This window comes from Aphelocoma coerulescens, chromosome 4, assembly GCF_041296385.1.
Source record: "Aphelocoma coerulescens isolate FSJ_1873_10779 chromosome 4, UR_Acoe_1.0, whole genome shotgun sequence".
Classification (NCBI taxonomy): domain Eukaryota; kingdom Metazoa; phylum Chordata; class Aves; order Passeriformes; family Corvidae; genus Aphelocoma; species Aphelocoma coerulescens.
Genome location: NC_091017.1, coordinates 2943456 through 2960486, shown reverse-complemented (window position 1 = coordinate 2960486; position 17031 = coordinate 2943456). Strand labels below are relative to the sequence as shown.

The 17031-nt window shown below is 43.1% G+C and overlaps 1 protein-coding gene across 26 annotated transcripts in view; it reads left to right on the top strand.

Annotated features, from left to right (window-relative positions):
* Positions 1-1353: 1353 nt before the first annotated feature.
* The window catches only part of CAMK2D (calcium/calmodulin dependent protein kinase II delta), a 123123-nt gene continuing 107445 nt past the window's right edge, over positions 1354-17031 (top strand). For 7 of the 26 annotated variants that reach the window (XM_069012507.1, XM_069012508.1, XM_069012506.1 and 4 more), the window contains exons 1-3: positions 1362-1376; positions 1713-1977; positions 2645-2739. In XM_069012507.1, the coding sequence (XP_068868608.1) occupies positions 1913-1977; positions 2645-2739 (160 nt within the window). In that variant the 5' untranslated portion in view covers positions 1362-1376; positions 1713-1912. Of the gene's footprint in view, positions 1377-1712; positions 1978-2644; positions 2740-17031 lie in introns of those variants that run through there. The other 19 variants (XM_069012519.1, XM_069012514.1, XM_069012517.1 and 16 more) reach the window with 9 other exon arrangements.

Here is a 17031-nt window from a genome sequence, read left to right as displayed (position 1 = left end):
GGGAATAGATCCATTCTTGCTGGTCTAAATTGAAATATCCTCCAGTTTCCCTGTACCGGCACTGCTGCACAGCGTGTTTCCCTGGAGAGGAACTAATGGAGTAAATGCTTTGTACTTGCTCATGAGTTCCAGAGTCCCTTTGCTGCCGCCTTCATGCCATGAATTCAGTGTGTTTGATACGAGGCACAGCTGCCTCACCCAGAGGAAATCTACCTTCGTATGTAGGCTCTGGCATTCCTGTCATACATTCGTGTTCCTTTTGGGAAGGGTTGACAGGTTTTAACTCTTCCTGAGAGACCACAGCTCTGGACGCCGATTCTGGAAACTCCAGAGGTTTAATGTAAAGCCCTTTGTGGGTGTATTTTGTGTGTGTGTCTTCTCACTTACCAAAATGGGGATGGAGATGCTCCAGGCTGCCTTTTGTAGTGGAGCTCTACTTGTACCCAAGCTTCTGTTTAAAGCGCTGTGCAGGTGTGGATTTAACTCTTCATGTGGCTCGCCACCACTTACTTCATCAAAGGAATGAAAGCAATTCAGGTTTATCAAAATTAAATGCCCTTCGGGTGGCTTGGTGACCTCCCCATTCTGTGTTCAGATCACTGCCCCAAGGCTGCCAGAGCTCAAGGAGCATTTGGACAACCCTCTCAGGCATAGGGTGGGATTTCGGGGGGTGTGCTATGCAGGGCCAGGAGTTGGACTCTGATAATCCGTGTGGGTTCCTTCCAACTCAGGATATTCCGGGGTTTTGTCGAAGAGACCGAGGCAGCTGTTTGCTATGACATTTCACACGTGTCCCCAGCCCTTCCCGGCACTCTCCGCTGCAGGCACGGCGTTATTCCACGTCCTGGCGGTCCCGCCCGGCGGGCTGTTCCGCATCGCGGCGGTGCGGGGCTCGATGTGCGCGGTGCCTCCCGCGGGTCCCTTCCCGGGCGGGCGCAGCTGCCCCGCGGCCGCGGTGACGATCGCGACCCGGCGCACGCGCGCTGTGCGTGTGCCCCCCCCCCCCGCACGCGGCCGGGGCCGCCGTGACGTCACGAGATGCCCGCGGTGTGTGTCCCCCCTCCCCGCGCGCGGCCGGAGCTGCTGTGACGTCACGAAGTGCCCGGTGCGTGTGTTCCCCCCCCCCGTCCCATCCCGCTCCGCTCCCTCCCCGCACGCGGCGGGGGCCCTGCGACGTCACGGCCCCTTGCCCGCGAGCGCGTCCGCACGCGCTTCCCGCCGCGCGCCGCCACCGCGCGCCCTCCCTCGCGCTCGGGCGAGGCGTGACGTCACAGGCGGGCACTGAGGAGCGGGGCGGAGGGGGGGGGTGCGCACAGGTGCATCCGCTTCCCTCGGGGCCCCTCCCGCCGTCGTCCCGGGGCAGCGCCCGGGGAAAGGTCGGTGTCCGTTCCCTGCTAGACGGAGCTCAGGTTCTCCTCGTGTCCTCACCGACAGTGCGAGTCTCCCATCGGTGTCACGCCGTCCCCGACGGCAGGGAGGCGCGGACCGGGGTCGCTAGGGGGAGGCACGGCACTGGCGGACGGACTGAGGCGCTGAGGCGGGGGGAGCGAGAGGGGAGGGAGTGCCGCGCCCCCCGGCCCGGTTTTGCTTTCCCTTTTGCCGCTACCTTTCGCTGGCGGGCGCGAGGGAGCGGGGAGGGTACATGTTTATTTATTTATTTATTTGCTTGCTTACTTATTTATTTAAATATTTGTTTGTTTGCTTCCCTAAAGGGTGAGGGGAGGGGAGAGGGAAGACCGGAGGAGGGCGCGGAGGCAACGCCGTCACCAGAGGAGGCGGTGGCGGGGAAGAGGAGGAGGAGGAGAAGAAGCCGGCGCGGAGCCTCGCCTCACCTCGCCTCGCCTCACAGCCCCTCCGCCGTCCCCGCCTCGCCGTCCACGGCCGCCGGAGTCACCGGCGGCCGCCCGTCCTCATGATGGCCTCGACCACCTGCACACGCTTCACCGACGAGTACCAGCTCTTCGAGGAGCTTGGGAAGTAAGGAGAGAACGGGGGGTGAAGGCACCGGGGGCTGCGGGGGTCGGCGCGTGAGTCTTGCGGGGAGCCGCGCCCGGGGCCCCCTCACGACTGCCTAGAGCCCCGCGGGAGCGCCCGGGTTCCAGCCATACGGCTCCCGGGCGGCGAGGGGCTCTGAGCGGGTGGCGGGGGCTGCCCTCAGCGCCCTGTGCCGTTATTTATTATTATTTATTATTTACTGTTGTTATTAACTCTTAGGTTGTCGCGGGGTTGGGGTCTCGGTCTGTGAGGGGTCTCGGAGCGCGGCGGGCGCCCCCCAGCGGGGGGGCGGGAGGCGCAGCCCTGAGCGCCATGTTGGGTGTCACCCCCCCACAGTGTCACCGCCGAGGGGGACACGGCCACCGCCGCCCTGTGTCCCCCCGCGGTGTGCCGGCAGGGACACAGTGAAAACCCTCCCACCCTCCGCCCCAGCTAGCGGGATTGGTCACACAGCTTCTACCTCGCAGAGTTCACTGTTCAGCTGAATAAAATCAATGCTGACTGTCCCTGTCAGAAAATCAGAAAATCCCTTTTGATTTTTTTTTTTTTTAATTCTGGCGACATCACACCCCTCCGTGCAGCCCGTTAGCTGGTAATGGCAGTGCAGTGTTTCAGTTGGACTGACACTTTGCCCGGTTTTGGTTTCCAGAGGGGCGTTCTCCGTCGTGAGGAGGTGTATGAAAATCACCACAGGACAAGAGTACGCTGCCAAAATCATCAACACCAAAAAGCTTTCAGCCAGGGGTGGGTATATTTTAACCTGGTATTTATGGTGCCTCCTCCCTGTTTCTTGTGTTCATTAACATGCTAAGCATTAGGAAATAATAAAAATAGCTGAATGTTTTAACAAATTTTCTAGTACAAATTTAATTATTATTTCCTTGGTTTGGTTTTTTTGCCTTGAGGTTGTGTTTTTTTTTTCTCTGTATTAAATGTTTCATGGATTTGACTGCATAGAGGTTGGAGGTTGCTGTAAAGCATTTCAGGAAAAGATGTTCAAAAACTAAAATCTAACATAATGCAGTCTCTTCATTTTTGTATCTAAATAATTTTGCAAGTTTGTTTTTTGGGTTTTTTTGGTGTGAGGATGGTCAGTAATAGGTTTCCATTACAGATTTTATTTTAAATGTTATAGCTTCACTGAATTCTGTGTTCCTATTGCATTTAAGCATGCACATTAAGGCCTGTCTGACTATGAGCAAATGAGGAAAAGTGTACTTTTACCTCATATTAAACTTTTTTGTGAGAAGAAAATTATGATAAGGAAGAAAACTATGTTTTCTGAGCTAAGCGTTGTGAAGAAAGTCACTCTGTTGAAGTGATGAGGAGTGTTACTGTTACAATGCTGCTGCACAGCTTGTTTTTGCCTTCCTGTGATGTGTGTTCCCAGCAGCTTGTCAGCAGCAGCGGCCGGGTTGTTATGATGCATTGTAGGTAAATATACACATGGTGTGGGCTGCTGTTGTGGAAAAGGAGTCTTAGCGGTGCCGTGTCAATTGCTCGTTAATTCCCAACTGGAGTGCCTGTGTTTGGGTGTCAGGGGTTAGGGATCACTTGCTCTTAACATTATCTGTGTTTTTATGTGAATTTGTAAAGAACATGGGGGTGAATAAATAAACAGTGTCAGAGTGTAAGCGGGTTTGTGGCTGGTCTGCTTCTGGCCCAAAGGAATCACTGCAGGTAAACGGCAGCTTGAAGTCATTAAATTTAAATATAAAACATTGCGGAGGACATTATGGCAAGTTCTGATAACATTCTGCTCTCTGATAAAGATCTTTCAATGGCTTTTATTTGCGGTTGGTGAAAGTTGTGTGAAAATTTACTTTTTGCTGAATTCTAGTCTTCTCACTTTTACTATGACATTATTTTTCTTTTATTTTTGAAAGCTTACTTAACTATAAAAATTTTTTGGTACAGTTATGGGCTTGAAGGTAGGTTAAGAAATTTATAGTACTTGAGTTAAAATATTTTCACAAGTTTTCTTTGAACAGGTTTTTTTTTAATTCTTTAGCACGTTAATGTGATCTGTTGAATTTAAAGTAAAACATCACACTCTGTGTGATTTCTTAGATCTGAGTAATTTTCAATGTGAGAAGCCATAACAAAGTCATCATCAGGTTACTGGTAACAGGTGCTGAACTAGGTGCCAGTAGCCAGGTTACCAATGTGCCATTGGGGTTATATGTGTGGTGGGATAAATCCTGGAATGCTAGGCTAAACGAGGAAAAACTGGATCTTTCTAATTACTGATAATTTGGATTGCACTGTATTGCAAGGTGTCATTTTTGTCCTTTGTTCATGCAGGACCAAGTTGGTCCTTGATGTGCTCTGTTAAGGAGTGGAAGCACATTCGGGAGAATTTTGCTCATAAAATGCAATGTGGCAAATTTCACACGGATTTTTCTATAGCTTCAACCCATAAAGGAAGGGGTTACACCTCAAAGCTGAGCTGTGGGATATCCTCTCATATCGGAACATGTGTGGTGCCAAGTCCATAACACAGGGAATGCCTTTCCATCTCTGTTTTCAGACATCAAAAGTAATTGCGAGTTTTGTACTTGGTTTGTTTTTGTGGAGGTTGTTTTGGGTTTTAGCACTTCGAAATCTGCCAAGCAGTTTCTGAAGAGCAAGCTTCTTGGAGAAATCTTTAGAGTCTTCTGAGGCAAATTTTTAATTGCAGGAAGGTGCACTCGAATGGCACTTGTGGTGCAAAAAAACTAAACATGAAAAAGCCTCAAACTGTGATGCTTTCTCCTGGTTGATAATGGGGATGCAGTTTATAACTGAAGTGCTGCTTTTAAATCTGAGTTCTAAGTTTTGTTCTGCTCTGTCTGAGCTGCTGTATGAGGAGGTAACAGTTCACTTCTGAGTGTCAGACCTACTGAAATACCCATTCCAGTGTAAATCGTTGGGTTAGCTTCATCTGTGAGTAGAGTTAAGAGGAAACGTGTCCCGTGTATAGTGCTGGCTTCCCTTGAAGTCTTTTAAACAAAATGTCACATTTGGGCCTTCTTGCTTCCCGCGTGGAACAAGAGCAGCTTCAGTATATGATATGAAGGAGTCAAGACTAAATGAAACTTCCTTAAGGTAGTTTTGAAATGAGAAATTATTTAAGTGACTTCAGCCCAGTCAGAGCAGTAGTTGTCTTTTCTTCCCCTCTTCATCTCAGCCATAAATGTTCTTGGAGATTTATCCAAATTCTTATTTTAGTAGTCTTTCTAAATCCGATCTGGTCACCAGGTAATGCCAGTGAAGGTGTGTTCCCATCAGTTTCCTTGTATAGTTACAGGGAAGTTTCAGGCTAATTGCCTGTGTGCAGAGGCATGGGCTTTGGCTGGAATTTGGAGGGGAAAAGGAAGCTGTGCCCCATGTTCTAGCAGAAGGAACATTGGTGCTTTCAAGTTGATGGTTGAAAGAACTTCAATTCTGTGATTTTCTGATTCTAGAAGTAGGAGTAATAAATATTTGCAGTTTGAATCTATTTCAGTATAGCAAAAATGCTTTTGCTTGTTATAATTACATATTTCCTCTTTTCCAAGTCTTCTTAAGATGCTCTTCAGAGTTTTGATCTTGGTGTTTTCTAAGTCAGCTGGAGCCCTAAACTACTAGAATATCAACTGCTAGTTTTGTGTCAATAGATTATGTTCTTGCAAAATTGATTATGCTGCTGATTGTAAAAAAAGGAAGGGCAAAAAAAGGTGTGTTACTCCTCTAAAATTAAGTGCAGCAGTGAACAAATGTACACAAAACCAAGGATAAAGTGAAGAACGTGTGTTTGCTGGTTCTGGGCTCTGTATGGTTTCATCTGATGAAGTCTTTGGGATTTCTTTACTATTTAGTAAGGGCTTGGGCTTGTCTGTGTTGTTTTTCATGTGTAGAAAGTCATGCAGATAAAAGTGAACTTCTGTGAAGTGACTTTACTTTTCCCCTGTCTCTTCCAAATACCAAATAATGAGCAGATTGTCTATTTCTTTTTGCCAGTATCTGTACACCTTTTTTCTTCTCTTTTGAGAGTCTCCTAGCTTTGATCCAAATTGATTTCAGGTAAACAGATCCATATTCTTAAAAGGTTTAGCCCTCATTTTTTTGTCTTAAAATAAAAAATGTAAGAGTTTGCTTCTCTGATCATATTAGAAAAGGTGAATCACTGGTACATTTTCACTGGGTGTACCTATTGCCAGTAACTCCTAGTGACAGTTTCTGGTGGCCAGAAGTCCAGTGCCTTCGGTGTGATGTGGTGGTGTCTGTGGAAGGAGAAGGATGTCCCAGTGCCTTTTTTTTTCTGGGGAGCTGTGGAGTAGAAAGCCTGGGCACACCTCTGCCAGCCCTTGGGTTGCTGCAGCAGAGCTCCGAGTGCTTTGCTTCTGAGCATATGTGCTACAAGGAGTAACGTCAGAGTCAGCTGGAGGTTATTGCTGCTCCCTGAAAAGCTCTTGTGAGCTTTCAGGGACCTGCCATTCCACTAGCTGCAAGGCTTGGAGGTGTCGCTGGGTATTTGTCTTCCTTCTTAGCAGGCAGTTTCCCGAATCTTTTTCAGCATTTCTACTGCTCTTTCCTATGAGCTTGTGACTGCAGGTGCATGGCACAGCCGGAGGGGCTGGAGTGATCACACTCACCTGCAGCCAGCTCTGATGGGTGCGGAGGCTGCAAACCCCACCCTTTGGAAACACTATGTTGTGCAGTATGGAGTAACTGGGCTGTGGGAAGAGTGTGTCTATAGCTCTCCAAGCAGGGCACCTCATGATCCCTAAAGTGATTTAAAATACATTAGGGAGATGAATGAAATGGCAAGCATATATAGGGTAGTAGTTTTCAGCACAGCTTTTCGTTACACGGAGATAGACCTTTCTGATGTGTCAGTAGACTAACATTTCCTTCAGTCAGGTAGCTTGTGTCAGTCTGTGCCAGATGTTGTACAGGAAGGCAAGCTCTAATAAGGCTTCCAGTACTCCCTAGGAGGAGAAAATAATTCTTTCTAATCTAGCTCAGGATGTTAATCTCTGAAGCACACATTTACCTGTGCCAGTTTATTACAACACATGTATTTTTAATGCTAAATTCTGTTCTTACGTACACATGACGTTACTCCCACTCAGACAGGACTATCCTTCAGGGCATTTAGTCGTCAGTGAGGCAGATTTTGTCTTTGTGAGCACAAGATTTAAGCTTGGGATTTTAGTGGTTTTCTTCCATGTCTTGCCAGAGATGTAGTCTTACTTCTCTGGCTAATAACCTGTCACTAAGAGTGTTTTAAAACTGTTTTTCCCTAGTATGTCAGAGGGCTCACCTGCTAACATGCAGTCGCTCTTTCTTAGTGTTTGTGCCCAATGTTTGTGTCCAGCTTAGTCATGGCATTGTTTTCAGTTTGGCATGGTTGTCACACAACACATTCATTTGAATGTTTATCTGCAAGTATTTGTTTAATTGCAAATTGCAGTAATTTAGCAGGCTACTGGTTCTGTTGAAATTGACTCCGTTCAGACAGCTCAGAGTAGTAGGGAGAGAAGAGTGTTATTAAAAAAATACCTCAAAAGGGATTTTTGGTTAGGTGCTCTGTTTTGTGAAGGTTTGGAACTTTTAATTCTGTTTTGGTTTTAGGTTTTATTCTATTTTGGTGTTAGTAAAAACCTGAAGAGTTTTTGAATACCAGTGAGAATGAGGACTTTGTGATGAGTGTTGGTTGGTAGTAATTTATTCTAACAGTTCAAACTAGATTTGAAATGAAACGTACTGGCAGTTCATAGTTAAATTATTCATAACAAATGCTGTATGATTTCAATAATGACACTTCTGGAGTTTTTGCAAAAGAGTTATTTACTCTCTCCATTGTGACTGGAATTTCTCTTAGAAAGGCATGGAGGGTAAAAAGGTGTTCTGGTTTGGCCAAACTTTGAAATACAGTGTTTGCATCATCTGTCAGCTCAGTTTCAGCAAGCTCATTAGGGGAGGGAAATACATATAAGAGGGAATTCTTGGGGACTTACTTGGCTACTGCTCTCCAGCCATTTTCTGTCAGAAGTTACACATTTTGGCACTGATATGTGCTCCTGTTCTGTGTGTTCTCTTCCTGCAAACTGAAGACTTAGCTGCACATCTGAACAACTCCACTTGCAGGACTGTTTCTGTTGGGAGAGAAGGGAGAATTTAGATGCAGGGGAGAATACAAAAGGAATACCTCTCCCGAGCTTCCACATCCTGAAATAGGGGTGTGTTCTGTTCCTCCTGGTCTGAGAGAGAATGTTTTGCTATGTTCAAATGGTACTTCTGAATGAAAGGTTTGGGTCAAATATGAAAAGAAGGAAATGAACACGGTGATCAACACTTTGCATTTATTGTAGATTGGTTCTGTTTGTTTGCACATAATATCGTACATACAAAACATTGTTTTGTGGGGGAACCACAGGTCAGCTCAGGCATTTGTGACTTGGATCTGACCTCACTGGCAGCCAGGTAGAAATACCCTTGTTCCTGGAAGGACTGAGATTAGGTGCAGAACAACCCCCCAGAAATCCAATTTCAAAACCTAACTAAACAGTGGAATTGATATGTGAAAATCCTGCCTTATGTAAGTATGTATTGATCCAAATGCTAAACGTTGATGCACCTTCTCAGATTGTGATTAGGGGTATGTGAAGGCATCTCTGCTATGTTTATTCACACTTCCGTGGTTCCACAGTCTGGTTTGGGGTTGGAATTTATCTTTTTTTTTTTTTTCCTTCCATTTTTCTTGTAATTGGGGAATGTCTGATCTAAGAGACTGAAATAAAAGTCAGTGAGATATTTTGCTTTTCAAATGTATGTACTGCCAAAATAGTGCTTTTCATGTGTCTGTCCTTCATTTGACCTCCTGAGAAATGTAGGCCAGGGTGTTTGATATGTCCAGCTTCCTCCTTTGTACACACATATTGCACATTTGTCAAATGCTTTGTAAGGATATTATGGGGGGTTTTGGGAGATTATGTGAGAAATAGAACTTCCTCTGTGCTTTGAAAAAGGTTACTAGAGAACAAAACCCTAACTAAATGGTGGCCATTCCTCTGTTTAATTCCTTATTAAAAATAATTGTGCTTTGAATTTGAAGAAACATCTGCTGTGTTGTGAAGAGGCACAGGAATCCAATCTGTCTGTTTATTCCTTGGATGTATTGAGCTTGTGTATATCTCGGAGTGTGTGTTTATGCAAACTCCTCATCCATTTAATCCTTGTATTATAAGAAATGTCTTGTGCATGGTATTGGCGAGGGGGGAGAATTTGTGTCATTTGTGTGACATAGGGTTGGTATTTTCTTCCAGGGAGACAGTTGTGCTGTTACCTAGTGTCATTTTCTAGATTGTTGTCAGCTTGTTCTGAAATTCATTTGAGCTGTTTGAATCAGAGAACTCACTTCTAAGCTTTGCAGCCCTGGTAATTTCTGTGGCATCTCATCAGAAGCTGCTGGATATATTCTGCTATACTGAGGGGTTACTTAATTTCTCTTGACTCTGTTCTTCTAGATGCTGCTGGATAGAAGCAGTAGCTATCAGAAAATCCAGAGTGGCAACTTTTGCAAATTTGCAAGCGTGTTTTATCCCTGATGGAGTTTCTTTACTAATCCAGGGCCTCTTTAGTGGAAATTGAGAAGTGTAAATGGTGCTATAGCATATATTTGTTTTTTCTAATTAGGTTTTTCAGTCTAGAGGATGATAGGTAATATGCTGAGCAAACTATTTACAGAGATGTTTGTGCAATTATTGGTTTAAGTTGGTTGTATTTGGTAAAAAGGAACTTTGCCTAGCTGGTGCTTTGAGATAGCTTCTGTTACATGAGTTCCTGACCTTTTGTCAGTACTTTCTAAATATTTCACCGGAAAATTTCAGAGTAAAACATGCAGGCTTAATTAAACAAAAAAAAAACCAACCCAAACCTCTCCGAAGTAACAAATTAGATTTTAATAATTAGAAATGTGATGTGTGAATATTTGCTGGTTGAGGTGAAGCATTTTATCTTGTGATGAGAGGCTTTTTAAAAATTTTTTACCAATCACCAAGAATTTATAACTGCTAAATGTATAAAGTTAAAATCCTGGTGATGCTTTCCAAGAGAGCTGTCTGGCATGCATAAAACCAGAATTAATTTAGGTTTGGCAGTCAGCTTCAACTTGAGTATAGAGTGTGCTTGTAAATGTTCACAACTCGTTGTGGGGTTTCTTTTGCTCAGCTACAGCCAAATCAGTCATTTTGGGCTGTCGGTTGGACAGTCTCTCCCACTGTCCTAAATGTGCTCTGTAGGGAATTGGTTCTTTCTAGTGTGCAGCAGTTTTGACTCTGCCAACACACAGTTGGCACTGTTGTGGAAAGCAGGGTTGTGGTCACCTTCCACTGGATGGAGAACTTGACCTAAACCCATCTTTAGTCAGAGGTGTGCAGAACTAAAAACTTTAGAATCTGATTTATAATGAGGAAAAAAGGGTATGAACCGAGTGTTTGCTGGATTGAGTGAGCGGCTGCTTGAATTTGGACAGATGTGTATTGAAGAATGTGTTGAACTGTGGCAGTTAGCTCTGGGTTTCGTGTGTGGCCTGCAGGGAGGTTGAGCCCTGCTGAGCAGCTCATTTGGCCCTGTGGCCTCCAGCTGGCAGTGCCCTCACCTGGGAAACTGGTAATTAATGTGCCCAGCATTCCGGGCACTGGCTGCGTCACGTGGTGCAGAGCAGGCGTCACACCCGCTCCCGGCCCTGCGCTCCCGGCAGCAGTGCACCCTGCCCAGCTGGCAGCATTAACAAGCCTTCCTGCAAGTGCAAAGGGTAGCACATCTCTGCTGTAAAGTTTTGTCATCTCAGCGCTTGATGGGGAGAGAAGAGGAAACCTAGAGCCTCGAAGCTTATACTTGTGGGCAGCAATTTACTGCCTGTGTTTTCAGAACTTTGTTCTTGATTTAGTTGTAGTTGGGAACTGCTTACTTGTAAATTTTCCGCAATGTCAGTGCAAGTGTTGCAGCAACAGTCACGTTGCATATTCATGTAGCTGCACAAACAGATGGGGTTCCTACATAAAATCCATATTTGACAATCTGATGGGATTTGCCAAGGCTAAGCTTTCATTTAAATTTTAACCTCTTGGAGAGAGGTTTGTGATTTAATGAGTCAAGAGAGGCCTTCAGGTTATTTGTATTGCATAGGAAATTTCAAGCCACTGCTTAGGTGTGATTCTGGTTTGGGAGACTTTTTGTAGGAATGGTTTTAGTGGGCTGTTGCTCATTAGAATGAGTACTTGCCAGATTCAGAAATGTCTCTTGAAACCTTATTTATTTGGCTGATGTTACTCATATCCTGCAGAAGGTGAAGGTGTATATGCAGTTGTAACATGGTGTAACACGGACAGGCTGCTGCTGCTGCTGTGGCACTGCCTTGCAGGGAGGATTTTGTTCTGTAGGGCACATGACCTTCGGTTTCCCTCAGGGCAGCTTCAGGTGCTGCTGAACTTTGGTTATTAAAACTCACTTAAAGACCTGCTTTACACCTTTTTTTTAAATCGAAAGGTATCACTAATGTTAAGTGTCTCCGAGATGCAAGTAAGAATCAGTGCAGAAACCTTCAAAAACTACATTTTCCCATTATTTAAAAAATGCTATAGTTACGAAAATGAATAGCTCATCTTGGTACTTATTATACAGAGTCTCCTGCTGCTAAAATAAAACCCCCTTGGGTGTAAGGTAGCTTGCCTACTCTTTGCATTACGCAGCATGGACAGCTAGGAATTTGTGATTAGGATTGTGCTGATAAATGCTCATGGGACTAAATGCTTTGCTGACCATGGCCTAAAACCCCTCCTTTTTTTCAGGACATTTTAGTATCACTGCTCCAAATGGGGGAGGGGGGAAAAAAAGGTTTTCTGTCACATTTTTGTATCTTTTCATGGTGTTTTGATGATATTCATCGTTGATACTCAGTAAACTTTCTCCTGTTAAAAAACCTTTCTAGTTGCTCCCTCTTTCAATTAAAGCCTCCTGGTACTCTGTTAGCGTGGGGGAAGTGTAAGATTTATAGGGAGATACGTACTGGTGCTGGATGGAAGAGCTTCCAAAGCCCCCTGACATTTCTTTTTATACCTATAGCACTCCATGGTTTTTCATGGCTGTTGCATTTTTGGGGGGAAGGAAGAGGAAAAAGAGGCCACTGGTTCAGTGCTCTATGTGTGTGCACGTGCACACATGAGATGCAGCAAAAGATCTGGCAGAGCCTGTGTGTACCCAGCCAATTTGTTTGCTGTAGGAAAATGATTCATGCTAAAAAGTCTATTAACTTAGAGTCATTTTACTTGTAATGAGGGCAGGAGTTGGTGTCTTTAAATTCTTGTTTATTTGTGTTAAACACGATTTATCTCTCCAAATGAAGTAATAAATTGCTTTTATTGCCATGTTAATCAAAACATGTAATGAGATTAATTTTCCCGGAGCAGAAGTTGTTTATGTGTGGTCCATCCCCTTTGCCAAGAGCTGTGTGTTGGTGTTACAGATGTTTTGGGGGCCATATCAGTGACACAGCTCAGCCTTGCAGACTCATGATGGGAAGCTCAGTATCTCATAGATCCTTTGGGGAAACCTGAAAGAAGAGGTCGAGGACTCACAAATTAGGTGTATTTAAAGTCTTTAATAGGTGCAGATTTTTTGAAGTTTGGAAAGTAGTGGAATTTAATCTTCTCTCTGCGTTTTTCAAATTATTTATGTTTTGGTCATAGAGTGTTCATGTAGCCATGTAAATCTCACAGCTATTATATCCCAACATTTACACTCCTAAAAGTTCAAAATATTTGAAAAAAACATTTTCTTTGTTCTTTAAATAGGATTTATTCACTTCCATCACCTTTAAATAGGGTTGATTCATCTGTTCCCAACTGTTGTCTTGCTTAGATAGCTTTGAGGGATAAGGACTGGTCTTCTATCATACTCAAAGGACAGTCGAGTTTAGAGTCATGTTTTTGTCTTCAATGGTCTGTTCTTTGTTACATGAAACAGGAAGGGCAGGTCTAGTAAAACTGAAACCTTCCACTTCCAAATCATGTTCATCTGCTGTGAGACTTGTGCAGGATAAGAGAACATCTGAACATTTATCACCTGGGGCTGGCCTTTGGTGAAAATTAGGAAATGAAATAAAAGTGTATTCAAGGTGAAATTGAGTCCTTCCACAGAATAAAAGATCTAATTCGGTAATCAAGCTCTATCTTAAAATTAACTGGGGAGGTGAGTGGGTTGGTTATTTTCACTTTACTGAAGACAGAATTTAGTACTGTCCTCTTTTACTTCAAAGACTTTCCTGATTTACAGCTCAAATTTAGTCATGGACAGCATTTGATGTCTGTGCCTGGGCTGTCCTTCAGAGCAGGCTTCATCTTTCATCAGTGTATTTATCAAGGACAATCTTGCTTGCATTATTTTATGTAATAGCCATCTTCCCTTAGCTTTCTCCTGTATGACAGGCTTGCCATTATTATGGCCATTCTTCTTATGCATGCTGCAAGCTAATTTATATATTTATATGTGGGTGTTTGCAGTGGGGAACTGGAATTGACCAGGAAAAAAAAAAATAGGTGAGGTCATCTGGGTGTCTTTAGTATCACTGATGTCTGTATGGGAGGGTCTTGTCTGGTGAATTCCAGTGTTTATTTACAAATTGGTTTGGCTGATTCTGAGGCTGATACTGAAGGGACTCATTTAGTAATTTCTCTTCAGCTTTCCCATTCATCACTAGGTTTGCTGTCACCTCTTTTACCAGTTGTCTGATTAGTTGTTCACTAATCCCCAGATGCCTCATTTTCTTTGTTGCTGCATCCTAAACATTGGAGCCTGGCAGGAGACTTTGCTCCCTGTCTGGAAGAATTCCCCAGAGTACTGTTTTAGAGGACTCGCTGTACCTAAGCAGTAACTGATATGCAAAGATGTAGGTAGCTGCAGGGGTTTTTTGTGGAGTTTCTCAGATCGTGCATATTGAGACATAAGTCCAAACCCATTTCTTCCATCACAGCAATGTTGTGCAGTTCCTGACACAGTAGCTTTCTACAGCCTGCTGTTACTGTTGCCTCTGTGCAAGGTCGAGTGGAAACTGCTGTGAAAATAGCTTCATGAAACAAAGCTAAATTAGGAATAGTTTCTGTTGAGTGTTGACTTGTTTCTGCAACCACAGATGCTCGTCTAGCCAACAAAATGGCTAAAGAAACAGAAAACTCTGTAAATGCACTAAGAGCACCATAGTTCATTGTTTAGAGTTTTATTGATTCACACACTAAATAAATTGAAATACTTTCAAAATGTTACTAATTGTTTACTGGTTCAGTCAATAAGATACAGTGTGGAAAAATGCCTAACTAGCTCAATAGACATTTTGAGGGTTTTCCCTGCGGCGTTGCATGGCCATTTCTTTTTCTTCTTTCTTTTTAATTTTGGAGATCCCTTTCCTCTGTGTTTCTTGAACTGTAGTTTATAGGCAGCTGGTGTTTCAGAAAGCTGTGATAGTGGACAGCAGAAACTTCCTGAACGGGAAAATGCCTGAGCTCCTGGTACCTTGAACTGTGGTTTGTATTTGTACAGTTTTGTGAGGAAATTGTGGCAGGTACCAGTGACTGTGTTGGTTAGAGGGGTTGTGTAAGAGGTCTTGGATGCTGCTTGTCCCAGGTTTAAAGTCTTGAACTTGGGGGACATGTTTTGGGGATTTTTTTCCAACAAAAAAGTTCATTCTAATGATACCAAGTCTCTACAATCTGACCTTGAAAATGAGGTGATTTTACATAAACCAGCAGTGGTTGTGTATTGAACAATAACATAAATGTGACAAGTAACATGCAGAGTTTTGCCAGCAGGTATGAGTATTCATGAGATCAGCATCTGGGTTTGCATCTGTCCCCTTTTCTTTCCTATACAGAAAATAGGCATTTTTATTAAAATTTACATGAAATAGGTTTGGAAATAAAATGTTTCATTAGTAGTAAACAGGAAAGTTCCACTTAAAGGTACATGCTTTGTCTGTTTGGCATAAACTTTTTTTAAAAATGGACTAGTGTTTTTATAAATATGGGAGATATGTCTTTACATGAAAGGAGTATTAAGTTCCTTATTCTTGTAAATATTTTGGTTGATTGACAGATTTAAATTTCTAAAGGGGAAGCATGTCCTTTGGTGTTGAATTTTTTACTGAATCTTAATAATGAACAATGAAAAACTAATGCTACAGAGATTGTAAACCAGAACAACAAAAAAACTCCTGTTATTTTTAGTGAAGTGTTTTGGCTGAGATTCTTGCTGCACCATGTCTGACTTGGATCATCCTCATTCAGAGGGAAGAAGGGAAGATCTCCACAAGGAGAGCAGTGTTCTGTTGTAGGACATGTTGCAAGGCACAAGAGTTCGTTTTACAGAAAGGGGAGGGAAAAAAGAAAAGATAACAGCTTGTTTTCAGTATTGAAATCCAAACTGGAGGTATGAAACACATCTATGGTAATTCAGAATTAGCACTGCCTCAGTCAGTAAATAACAAAATTCTGCAATCATACCAACTTAATACTTAAGTCAGACTTAAACGGCAAAAGTCAGTGGAACCAGATGCATATTTTTCACATGTCTCTAATATTCATCAGGCCATGCAGGTTCTAGATAAAAAATGGGATTTGGGGACTGAGAACAGAACTATGTACCTAATGCTACAATGGCATTCCTCTCAAATCTTGGTAACATGACAAGGCTCAGATACCTGAAGTTCACCCGCCTGCATCTGTATTTCATAGCACAGAGTTAATGAATAAGCTCAAAGATGATTGGAAAAGCATTTTTTAAATTTGCCCCAAATTATATTCCATAAATGCTTTTTCAGCGTCAGAATGATGTATATACAGCACCTATCTAAATTACTCAGAGCGGCTCCAGAATAAGAGATCAAAGCCCCAGTAATTGTCTTAAGCAGAGATTGTCAGCTCTTTTTGCAATGTTACTATCAATATTAGCCAGAAAGTTTTTATGATACCATGATATGTAGCCATATAAAATTACCACTGTGAGTTTTGGGCACTTGCAGACTAAATCTGCTTCTGGACTTGCACGCTGGGATGCACAGAAAGAAGGAATTTGCATTTGAAGTTTATACTTTTGAAGGATTGCCCTGCTCTTGCATATTTTTAGAACATGGGGTTTTTTTCTTTGCCCAGAAAAGAGCGTGTAAAGGAGCTATCCAAAAGCTGTGCATAGAGACTTGGTCTGAGAGCCTCTGTAGAGAATGTTTAAGCTCATGTGCTTTATTTTGCAACAGTCGGGGAGTGCCACTCGTGGGCAATAATTTTGTTCCATTGCTGTTACCTGATCATGTTTAGTCTGGTACCTGTATCCTTAGCAACTTCTGGTGGGATAATAGAGGGATGTGGATGATGTCTGTGTCTGTGCCATTCATGTATCCTTCTGGTGCACACTATTTCCACCAATTTTGTTAAGCTGTTAAAGAGCTCCTGCATTGAGAACCATTGTTCTCAGTCTGATGCTTGAGAAGATTTATAAAATAGACATCTGAGAGGCATGTGTTGGTTTGTTGGAGGTTTTCTGTTCTGGTGGCTTTTGTCTGTTTTTCTTTTGCAATTGGTACATCCCGTCTCTGAGATGGGGTCCTCATAACCTCATTACAAGGTAATCTATTTTAAGCTCTGTCTCTTTTGTATTGTCCCTTTTGCTTGAAATGTGCTTGTTCTTCTTTTCTGTGTTATGTGAGTACTCAATGTAAAAGAAGTTCTTGTAGTTAAAATGTTAGAAAATCCTCTTTTAAAATGCATACTGTTTTTGAATTGAATGTGCTTGGGTTTTGAATGTGTTCAATTGTGGCATACATTTTGACCAAAATATTTTAAGCATTTAAGGAGTTTTTGCAGGTCACTCATTTTCCTGGTAACATTTACCCACTCCTACCAGAAATCCATTCTGCTTCAGTTTTACTTCAGCTTTCTGAATTTCAGTTTTAACCTAGCTATAATAATATAAAAATAATATATGGGATGCCAGCTGGGGTCTCTTGATGTAACAGGGGCTCGT